At 36.4% G+C, this 12,442-nt stretch overlaps 2 protein-coding genes across 2 annotated transcripts in view; both read left to right on the top strand.

Moving 5' to 3' along the window:
* Smp_210740 (prolyl oligopeptidase (S09 family)) overlaps positions 1-11,223 on the top strand; it is a gene marked incomplete at both ends in the record, with an annotated part of 30,760 nt that extends 19,537 nt beyond the window's left edge. Inside the window, 3 exons of the mRNA XM_018799818.1 lie at positions 949-1,023; positions 9,917-10,034; positions 10,919-11,223. Coding sequence (XP_018651570.1) covers positions 949-1,023; positions 9,917-10,034; positions 10,919-11,223 — 498 coding nt within the window. The remainder of the gene's footprint in view (positions 1-948; positions 1,024-9,916; positions 10,035-10,918) is intronic.
* Smp_190140 (hypothetical protein) lies at positions 6,448-7,190 on the top strand (the record flags this gene model as incomplete). The annotated part of the gene is made up of 4 exons (XM_018799821.1): positions 6,448-6,501; positions 6,539-6,663; positions 6,697-6,791; positions 6,829-7,190. The coding sequence occupies 4 exons, from the start codon at positions 6,448-6,450 to the stop codon at positions 7,188-7,190; spliced, it is 636 nt and encodes a 211-aa protein (XP_018651571.1).
* Positions 11,224-12,442: the final 1,219 nt, after the last annotated feature.

Raw genomic sequence — 12,442 nt, 5'->3', positions numbered from 1 at the left:
TACATAGTATTATTCCCAGCTTTAGTTGGTTGGAGTCAATAGGATAGAGTGATTGTTTGATACCATTTTTCATTTGTTTAACTAAATGATTCTCGCACAGTGGTCAGGTCATGAGTTGCCATTCTTTTCTCTCTGAATTGTTCTTCGTATTATCAAAAAAGGACCTGGAACCTAGTATATATATATATATATATATATACCTGACCTTGGAATTGCTCACTCAGTAGTCGCAAATTACACGAACAACGCTTTAAAGACACCTGTGTTCAAATGTTAGTAACCTATAAAGACCTTCTTTTCCTAATAGCCATATTTTACACCTATAAAGTAAAACCAACTGAACTGTCTCGTAGTAAATTCTTCCTTTATTCAGTAGATAGATGTATTTTCTCTGTCACAAGGGATGTAAAGGCTCACTGAGTTTTCTGGATCCCTAATGGCATTTCGTCAGATAATAACGAGGAGGAATCTAATTGTATGAATTTACTTGACACACATGACATTGATCACCATCCAGTGATCAATCAATTATGATTACATCTCAGTCCTACAGGAGGTGGATCGCGGCCCAAGTAGCTCAGTGGTAACGTCTCAGACTGTGAAGCTGAGTGACACGGGACCGAATCCGTCAGGGAGCACAAGTTCCCTCAAGATTAGAGGTACACCTTGCTGTCGAGTGCCAAGTAGCACGAAACCCGGGTTCAGGGTTTCCTGTTGACCACCTTCAACCGTCATCTTATCTCAACATAGTGCACGCAGTGTCGAGCCACCTAGACTAGTGGCCACTTTGCAACTTGATCGATAGCATTTAATCAGCACTAAGAAGAACTTGACACGCATGACATTGATCACCACCCAGTGATGCTGTATAGAAATTTATATGTTCCTGTAAGTTTTCACAATTGATTTCCTATATGTTTATCTTCACTTCAATTTTCTTTCACTCAGAGTGAATTTTACAATGTATGCCATACTAAAGCTCAATATGAAGAAATCGGTCCAGCAATATGCCGTCATAATCCTGTGTTTGGTACAATGACTTAATGCTAATTATGACCAATTGGATATCAACTGAATATCTTCATTCTAATTATTTTTTACATGATTTTTGCTTTGTTCGTTTTTTGATTTTATGAATAATTTAATGCGTGCATGTGTATCTACATAAACTGTTGACTTACTACTTCATTGCCATCAGTATCTACTGTTCAATCTTGTCTTTCTGTGTTAGTCCGTTTATGCGAACCAACAATTTGTAACAGAATTTGATTTGTATTAAAACGATGAATTTACTGCTTTTGTATTAGTCAGCTGCTTTTCCTCTTGTTATAGATTAGTTTCATAGACTTATTCTGCATAACTAGTGGAAGTCTGGATGGAGCTGATCAAAGTATCATTTGATAAATCTCTAGATTCACTGTCAGTCTTAAGTTGTTCTTATATTTGTTTTCCTCTACAAAGTTGAACTTGCTGAAGCTTTACTGTGTTAGTGTCGAACATGATTCTTAATATTGTCAATTGGGCAGTCTCAGTTGGGGGATAAGGACTAGGCCGACTGTAGTTTATTCTATCTCACTGTGTTGTATTGTCGTCCAGTGGCTGGATGATACTGACAGCTAGTTGACGAGCAGTATTTCTTTCGGGCGAGACATGTGTCTATCTCTTGGGAGGGCTTGAGTAGGGAAGTTACGTTTTATGTAGTCTCTTGTTCTGCTTGCCATGGCGGAGTTTAAATGCAATGAGGATAAACATTCGAAATGGTTTGACACAGTTGTCAACTTCCTTCGTTTTCTGATCTCGTTACTAATATGCCACATTACGCCTCAGCACTTTCCGAACAGTTGTTTGTAAATGCTTCTATTCACTCACCTGTCGCTTGCCTTGGGTGTACATGAACAAACAGTCACATCTGATGAGATGACGTGACGTCCACTCTAAACAACGCCTCGATTTATCGTCCCTTATTGTGCGAGATGCACTTCTTTCTAGTTGGTGATTCATAAACTGAATATGAGTATTTATGTGTGGCTGATAAAAGACATGACTGGACAATTAGCTTGCTGAGGATTTAGTGTCAACACCCCGCTACTGATCTCTACTCCGGACCCATCGTGTGTGAAGTGCCCATCAATTTATTGATTATATGTCCCATATTTCGCATAATGTAGTTCAGTCTCTGCCTAGCGTTTTGATTGAACACTTGGTTCATAATTTTATTTTATCACTATGAGATTTTCATAATTTTACTGAGATCGATGTTAGACAAACATTGAGAATCTGGAAGCAGTAGGCGGACATTTCGTCCTACCGTCGGGCTTCTCAGTAATGCGTAACCTCAACACTTAACGCGTTACTCTAACCTAGGGCCAGTGGTTTAGCGCGAACGCCTAACCACTGAGCCTGAGTTCTATTGTGAGACAGGTATCCACCGGAGACAATGGAAGATGGTCTCACAATATCGTGGAGTGGTTCAAGCTAGACACAAACAACGCTGGATGCTACGTTAATGGGAGTTTGAGCCTTTGCGTGCTACACCATGACTCCTCGCTTTGATTCCTACATGTGTAGTCGTTGATAATCACTTTCGAGTAGTCTTATGCTAAGACGAAACGGCCGGACATTCACAGGTGATCTAACATTGTCCGATTCATGGTTTCAATGAAACAATAATTTCCGCAACCTCATACTGTTACTAAACCAAAGATCATAAACTATTAAAATACAGAACTCAGTTTATAATCAATGAAATAGATTGAATCATGGATTGTCTCCTAATTATTGGTTATGCCCAACTAAAATGCTGAAAGATCAATGGCGTAGTGTTTGTTTGTTCGTCTATGCAAAGTAGAGGGCATGCATGGGTTGCAGGTCTTTTCCAGGTAATTGGCTCGTGTGTTTTGGAAAGTGAAGAGAAAACTATGTTTCAACATCCTATTTATAAAAAATAGATTTTGTTATCTACGTATTAACTGTCAAAGAATGCATACACATAGCATTTGTTTCACACGACTGACTTGCGTCATACTCTGCCGATCAGTCAAAGCACGAGGAAGACTCGTGGTTGATAATTTTTTATTCCCGTTGCTCAAAGATGTGTTGGTCCTATCCCATGAGCGACAAATGTCAGAACACCATCATATTTATAAGAGGCCACAAACTAGTTTGCATTCTTCATATATTGGCCTTCAATTAGTTGAAAACTGTTATCTGCAGTTCTCTTTTGAAGTAGGGTGTGCCTGGGCATTTTGCTAGTTTGATGCAATCTCTGTATACAAACAGCGCTGACTGAACGGGTGTATAAATCCGTCTCTTTCTGTTGTTCCGTTGTATTTGTTGAATGTGGTGGGGTTAACTCTGCACATAATCCCTCTCCAACTATGCAATTTGTATTAATCCGGAAATATTTGTGCTGGAAGTAGGTAGTGGTTGTGCAGGTCTGTTACATGGAGAAAAGTTCTTCGAATATGTAAAAGCGAATAATATATTCACAGCTTGTGATTGCATTCAAGTTACACAATAGTCGTTGTCTTAGTGGTACTAATCTGACTGTGAAACTTAGATTTCAGGACTGACATCTGTCTGTCCTTCACGACATCCTACAGTAATGTAAGAGTAATGCGTAGGTAAAAAAAAGTAGATTTTGAGATTATTTTTGAAACTCACTTGATCGGAAATCAGTTTCATAGAGCAGTTGCATCGATATAGTTACAATATTGACCAGTTCTCCTAAACCATATTGATATCAATATAACATCAAGGCATATCAGTTACCGACTGTTGGACACCAATAGAATATCTCACGCTCGCTTGCATGATAACCAGGGCAGAACGCAAGACAATAAGTAAATATTTTATAGTTATACTATTAACCTTTGTGAGTCAAGTCATTCAATAACCAAAACTGGAATCATGAATACGACAGCAAAATTAAGAAGTAACTAAATCGAGGTAAATACCCTGTAAGTGGAGAGAACCATGTGAGAGATCCATGGTTAATTATCAAGAACACGAGAATGGTAGAACGTACAACATCGTTATGCGTAATGCAAATGCTCGCCAGAAAATACTATCACACAATGACTTCAGCATTCAATAATTGTGAGGCATGGTTCAAAACAGAAACGAAGAGAGATAATCTCATTGCGATTTCTTTTAAAAGTGAGTTAAATTCCAATAGCTGAATTATTCCCGATCGAACTGCTACTTCCATTGAAAACTACACTCGCACATTTATATTTTACCTATTTATACTCTCTTCCTCCATTTATCACTTTCTTGTCATATGAAGTATTTTATGGCGTCCATTTTGATCAATATTCATGGGTTCAAATAAATAGAAAGCATCGTCATAGACGAACCTAACACTGCACTACAGCTAAAACTGTGGAACATGCCTTCGCTGAATAGTAGATGTCAAACTAGTTGTCCTGAAGATTGTTCCATAACATAAAAATTCGAATCTTGACTACTCACCCATTTTTACGGAATTCTCGTGATAAACTGAGTTTCAAATTACTGACTGCCACCCACAAGCCAATGATACAGTAGGACGATTGTATCAGCAGTTGAGTGCCTCATTTACATTCCCAAACGTGTCAATATTGATCGAGCCATTTCTTCTTACCTTACCAAAAATCCATAGCTCAGAGTAGGTCGATGATGGAGGCACTGTAGTAGAACCTATTTGTGATAAGAGGTACAGAAGGGACTCAAAGTACTTACCATTAACCGTTAACGTAAATATGATTATTACCACTGAATTTTGTATATGGGATCATGAGTTACGATTTTATCAATCGACCGTGCTTCAAGAACGGACTGAAGGAGGAATTCGAACTTAAAATATAGCCGTTTTACTTCCAGGAGAACCTTGGGATTACGCACATTCATTACTGGATTCAGCTTTAAACCTCACTGTAAGCTATGAGTTCAGTTATGTATGGCTCCTACCGGACGTCAATCACCCGAGGCTTTCTTTCAAAAAGACTTCGTGTATAACACATAAGTCTTTAAATGCTAGGATTCACTACGCTAACTGCTCGCTGTGACATATCAAATATTCCGAAGGGTTATGTGCTTCAAATTCAAGTAATATACCGTAGGGAAAATCAGGAATGAGGATTGCTCAAATATTGAATGGCTGAAAACTACAAACTGATCTATCGACCTACCGGTAAAACACCCATTATAAAAATGACCCTGGAAATCACAGAACGAAACGAAACGAAACTCAACAAAGAGGAGATTCCGGGACTCCAGATATCGCGAAAACTCAACACCTCCCGGAATAACAGTAATGTATATGTGAAAGAGTTTGTTCTTCAAATTTATTGCTTTCATTCTTTGTGCGGTTTAGTCCTTTTTAACAACTTGGATTTTATGGTGATCTGTAACGCGAAATGTTGTTTATTATAACTTAGTTCATATCATGTATATTTTAGGAAAATAAAAACACAAAGTGTGAGTGGTATATGCGTTTACTAGCACTTAACTTGCATGCTCTATACATTTTCTGATTTTAACTTTCCGTTTGAATAATAAACTACAATAATCTGTTCATTCTTTCGTAAACTACCTTCGCTCCCGTGAGTTTTACTTTGGTCTTGCAACATAAATGTCCTACCATTGCATATACCGTAACTTTTTATGTATGACGCATTACTGTTGTAGTATCAGTTTATTTGTTAAGCCCATATACTTTATCCTAGCTACTGGTCAAGCCAATTCGCCTGTCATGAGTCATATTTTGATCTTGTTCATTATTCGCTTATTAACCTTGGCTATACTTTTACATGAGCATATGTGTGTACACTTCGTATCTTATTCATCATATGTCTGTCACTCATTTTTGTCCGACTATAAATGTTGATTAACGCTTGCTTAAATCGAGTTGGCTTCCCGGCCATCTCCACTGCATGTCATTTCCGCCTCGTTCGCTTCCTTCGCTTATTCGCCTGTTCACTCGCTCGTTCACATTCGCTCAGGTGTTGTTAACTTTCTGACCTGAGTTATTCGACAATAAACTGTAGTTGCTGCTATCCTTTGTCTTCTGATTTTACGCGCCGTTAAGATTAGAACTATATCGATTATCGAAACGAACGATTAACGAATCGCGGCACTACACTGTCCTGTAATTCATGAGTATATGCTATACCATTATTTTCGAATTCCTCAGGGAGTTATGGTTTTCACCGAAAAATCTGCAAAATGATCATCCAACTTATTCAACAAACAGCAAACCAACGAAATTAAATAGTATTATATCAATTTATGATGTTCAAGCTTATAATATGTTTTGTCAAACAAGAGGTAAATGTTCTGAATAAGAAAAGGTTGAACATTGTCTTATTGAAATCATTTAATCATATGTCTTTTATGTCATCAGACAACTCTGTCGTCATAGTGAACTCGTAGTGAACATTTGATTATCAACACACTGGAGTTCAAATGTCTGACGACGAAGCTGAAGAAATCGAAGAGGAGGAGGGAGTATATTTAGGAGTAAGTTAATCATTTTTGCCTCATAGAAGAATATTAGGAATATGAAGGAGGGAGAAATGAACGTGATGAACGACATGGTTACGGTAAAGCGATACTTCCAAATGGAGATACATATGAAGGAATGTATGAAAACGGGAAAAGAAATGGATCAGGAGTGTATAGGTATTTTCTTAATTCCGAATATAAGGTCCAAAGATTCAAAAATGGTGCACGTTATGATGGGACGTACGAGGATAACAAGAGACAAGGCCAAGGAACATTCTATTACCCTGATGGTTCAATTTACGAAGGTTTGTATCAGTTGAAAATGCCTTACTTTTTATTTAGGGAACTGGAGCGAGGGTTTACGATATGGTCAAGGGAAGTATACCTACATTAATGGAGATACATATGAAGGGGAATGGAGAGATCATTTAAGACATGGTAGAGGTACATACACATTCGCCTCAACTAAGCTACAATATATTGGAAACTGGAAAGCTGGGAAGATGAATGGTTATGGAGAATTAGTGCATCCTCATCACCGATTTATTGGGTTTTGGAGAGATGGAATGGTAATAACTATATTGCCACATTTCAGCAACCTTCTTCCATCATATGTGTTATTATATACCATATTAAACCCTGTAGCTATACAGGGCCTTAGAATTGTTTTTTGGAAACCGTATCACTCTTTGTCTTGGTTTTAAACCTTGGATCACAATCACCCTTGACCTTTACGTGCCAAGACTTATCTTATTATCACTTATTCGTAGACTAATAGATAAAAGTCGGGTTTATACTTGCATTTCTTTATCCATTCAACGATTAGATGCTGCAGAAATTCTTACTTATCGTGATTTGTCAGCAGTGAGAAATTATAAATTGGATGACTTAAGTAAGAACACTATTCCATTTGTTATGTCTGTCACTGTCGTGTCTACTGAATGCCAAACTGGTTTGTAGTTATGACTAAAATCCGAATCCGACGATACTTAGTGAAGTTCAGAGACTTGTGATGAGGATTCATTTGAGTCCAAAAATAAATCAAATGATATATTAGTTTACTACTTTTTATGGTTTAATAAAGGTCAAATTAAGATTCAGATATGGATTAATTGAACTAGGCAGTATTTAACACCAGATAATCAGCAACTTGATGAGTGAAAACATTTACAACCAAGAGTTCATAACTGACATTTATAACTAATGAACTAGGTTATATAATTTCTCCTCAAATTCGATTACATACCATAAACGATAGGAAGAAATCAGTTTAATATGTTACTCTTACTCCTATCGATTAAGTCACTGCTCACTACACTAGAAATCTGATGAAATTTCCAGACAAGAATGCCCTAATATGCTTGCTTATATCTGACCACAAATACTTCATAGCAAATTATTCTTGTTTTAGTGAACGATACAGTGTAAACTATATATCCTTGTTCTAGTCACCTTTGTTTATTGATGTCGCACAACTACTAAAGCATTGAACTTAATAGAGAAACTTGATAACGTCAAAGTGTTTAGTGATGAGTTGGCTGGTTAAAAAGGATCAAGATGGTAACCCTTAGATCTCTAAAAGATTTCCATCTAACCTAATCCTTATTAAAAACAATCAAGTCAAAATTTGAAAGCGTTGCGTTTCATTTGTTGAAACTTTAAACACCTATAGTTAGAAAATCAGCTTGAAGCAACTTATCTTCTATCACTTAATAGTATACAGAATAACAATATCTACAAATAGTTTCTGTAAAAATGTTTTAATAAACAAATGTCTTATGTCCTCGTAGTCATTAAATCCACATGAATTCCATTTATTTTGATCCAGGTTATTGGCAAGGGTAGATATATTTTTCAAAATTCAAGTTGTCAACAAACGGGCGAATATTTAGCCACACAAGCAGTAAGTCAGACATCGCTTTAACACAAAATACTATTAACATTGCCAACATAGTACATTGATTGTTTCATCAAACATTCATTTAAGTGTATTCTTATACCCAAGCTTGAAGCGGGTAGATTTTTGGGTTTTTTTTATTTTATGGTTCCCACTTACTCAGTAGACAGTATGCATAAAACTCTTTAATGAAGTTGAACTAAAGCCTCCACCAAATGTTTTTTTTATGTATGACTGATTTCATCTGATAAAATGTAGAATAATGTTCTTCCTAGTTTTGTAATTATACTTTAACATTCAGTGAAAATATGAGACAATCATTGATTAGTTGATCTAAATTTTGTACAATTAGCTAGTTAGACTTTTACATGTTTCTGATACTCATCATACTCATGCTGCTTAAATTATGTGCGTGAATGATATCAAAATACTTACGGTTTTCAGAAAACCGATGCACTATGATTCATTACGTAGATTGAGATATTATCATGTAGTTTCTAAATACAGTAGTCTGGAAGTAGTACAAATCGTAATTAGAACACCGCATAACAGAACCGAAAGGTTTTAATTGGGAATCAGAGTCACAGTGTTATGAATTAAAAAAGGCCGTCGCCAATTTGTTGTGATTTTATGCCCGGCTTTTTATCGGATTATTCATCCATCAATCGAAATACGACTTGTCTAATCTTAGCACTAAGCCAAAACAATGACGTTCGACCAGTATGAGTAGTCTAGTGTCCTTATTGATTCTTTATCCACCTAGCCCTTCCAGTTGAGTCCAGAACACAAATTACAGATTCTGCTGAGCGAATCATCTATTTCAAGCATACTTGGTTTATATACTAGACAGATAGACCGCATCACACCATAAAATAGAAAATAATATTTGTATAAGATCAAGCCAAATGTGAGTGTGAGCGTGAGAGACAATAATCAATAAACTGAGTATAATTTAGGAACAGTAATTCGTGGAATAATAATTCATAGATCAAAATGAAGCTTATAATAAGATGAATATAGATATACATAATGTAATCACTGAGTAGTTAAACAATGAGAATATATATAGAATAATAGTCCATGAATAGATCCTGGAAGTTACCCATACTTAAGTCTTCGCTAGGATATAACACACAGGTACGTCTTTTTGTTTAGTACCAAAAAACTGGGTACAGAGCTTTCTATGAATTTATCCTAATTTTATAACATTAATGAGATTTCCTCTACAACAATGAACCAATAAACATAGCAATCAAAATAAAGATTCTATCGATAGAATATGAGGAACAGTAATAACTCAATAGCAACGCAGATTAGTAGTTCATTGAACGCTGATGCAAATGGATTCTTATTACCTTCTGCGTGGAATGTCATAAGATGTAAGTTTTATTCAACACATTTTTCCTTCACGTTCAGTTATATACCAATCAATTAATTATCAATCAATAACATTCTGATAATAGATTCTTGTAAATAAATTGGTCCAAGATTATCATCAATATTAATATCTTATTATTCAAACAAAATTTCTAGGTGAGTGATGACAAAGTAGAAGAAGAAGAAAGTAAGATGATTCCTCGATGGAAAGCGACAATGATTGAACCATTGAGTGAAGAGGCAAAATATTTTCTAACAAATCTAAAAGAAACAGGTATTCATCATTCTTTATCTAAAAGCGATCTTGTAACGGTGTTTGTTAGGTGAAGGATATCGATGGGATAAGGTGAGGTGTACAATTTTAGGGTCTTTTTTTCTAGCCCCACCCCTCCTTATGGGAAAGCATTATCGCTCTTATGTTGGTTGTCTGAAGGAAACACCTTACTGCTGTCACACCTCTGTACAGTTAGCAGTACGACTTTGCCTTCGGACCTTGGGTTTGCTGCTTTTAGTCTTACCGCTCTTCAACAGACCTGCCTGGCATGGTAAAACCTTGAGAAACGATTGTTCCAGCTAGTATAACTCGATTGGTTCATCACGGTAGGGCAAATCCGGTCACTACGTCAGGGTAGCAGCAGCGGTCGGGGAGGACTTGTAGAACTCCTGGTATTTCCATTTTTTGAGATCGAATAATTCGCATTCTAATAATGTGAACTGATTCATTTTGCGCACCAGTTTCTAAGTGATCATTAGCTTTTCAAAATAAGGAAAGCGAATGTGCTGTAATGCTCTCATTGTTTGAATAAAGTAGCTTAATTACTAAGACTCATTCTGATATAGCTATAAGCCTTCATTAACTGAGGTAGTCAGAGCATATATAATTTAATCAAAGTTTGACATTTGCATCACTTGATAGCGAGTCAGTAGTTTTAAGGTTAAATATTTGCACTTGAGGTCGAATGTTCTGCACTCGATCGTGGATGTGCACTGCCGAGAAGCCCTAAACCAGGATATAATGGTCGTCCATTGCTTCTTGGTTTCCAATGATGGTATAGCTAAGATGAGTTCATGATTTAACCTTTAAAAATTTCATTTAATAATTTTCAATTATTTCTAGATTGATTTCCTTCTTAACTATTCCTTTTTTTTCGTATAAAGTTTCCGAAGAAAAACCAACACAAGAAATATCTGAAGAGGATAAAGTCAAGGTGAAGCAAACAGATGATGATGATGACAACAACAATCAGACAGAACCCACTAATGATAATGATGTTGATCGATCTGAGCGTGGTGAAGTCGATCAAAAAGATGTGATTCAAACAGACGATTCTAAAGATGATAATGATATTACTGAAAATAAATCAGCTAAAAACGATGAAGTACCAAAACCTCAAGGTACAGTAGAAGAAGAACAAGAAGAAGAAGATGATGATGAAGGTGATGACGACAATACAGAAGTATAATAATAACTACTGATGTCTTTCCCTATTATAATATATGATGAATAAAAGGTCTTTTTGTTCTCTCTTGTTTTTTTCTTCAGGCTGTGTGTATAACACAAAACTAAAGGATTATAGAACTAGTCAGCCAGTCAGCTACAACGTAGGACCAGACACATATATGCATCGGTCCAAGTTGCAATACCTCGTTTGCATAACAAGATGAACACCAAATTCATAGAAGTAGTTAATTTAATTGTGGTAATATATAAGAGAAAAGTTGTATATAAGGATACAGTATAGGAAGGAAGAAAGTTATAAAGCAAATTTAATCTCGAGGTCTAAGGGATGATAAAGAGTGTATACACCTACGACATTGTGATCGATTCTGAGCCATGTCACCTAGAGTCTCCAACCATTGGTTACGATAGTCATGCGGACCCCAACCAGGTAGTCTGCATTTACCAACATGGCTCAGACTAGAAGCTAGTGACTTCAAGCACCGATGCCACGTTTTGGTTTGGCCGCCCCTAACTCTCTTCCAACCATCGCCAATACTAGTCAGCATAGCGCGTCGTGGCAATCGGTGTTCATGTATACGTAACACGTGGCGGGCCAACCATCTCAGTCGATGAAGATTCATGACCTCACCAACTGATTTACCATCATTTCCTAATACCCTGTGTCTGACCTTTCTATTACTTACCCGGTGATCCCAGCAGATGCGAGCAATATTTCTAAGGCATAGATTATAGAACTAGAGGAAATAGCTTTAGAAAACCCATCATATTGATTAACGTATATATGTATACATCAGTGGTCTAATATGTTCATTTCTTAGACTGTCAGTCCAGTTTGTAGCTTAATGATGGATTAAAACTGTTCAATTACAGAAACTTTATGGTTGAATAGACTATAGATACTTTTTGTTTGAGCTAGATGATATGTTGGTAGTAATGTGGTGTGTGTTACTAATGTCAACAGATATAAGTAGTATGTATCATCAATTGAAAGTGAAATGTATGGCAGCAGAAGGTTAAGAAGATCGAACAGAAGAGAAAGAGAACACAGAATGGTTGCCGTGGAAACAGAACATGAAGTCTGAGACGATTAATTGACATTTTACAAATGAAATATTTACTGTATGGTTCTCAGATTGTGTATTCAAATACATTTGATTGATCATCACTTGTGTTCTCATTCACTATAAAGCTTCTACAATTGTTCTAGTTAACATTATTGT

The sequence above is a fragment of the Schistosoma mansoni genome, chromosome 3 (genome assembly GCF_000237925.1).
Source record: "Schistosoma mansoni strain Puerto Rico chromosome 3, complete genome".
In the NCBI taxonomy this organism is placed as follows: domain Eukaryota; kingdom Metazoa; phylum Platyhelminthes; class Trematoda; order Strigeidida; family Schistosomatidae; genus Schistosoma; species Schistosoma mansoni.
This window is presented reverse-complemented; position numbering and strand designations above follow the sequence as displayed.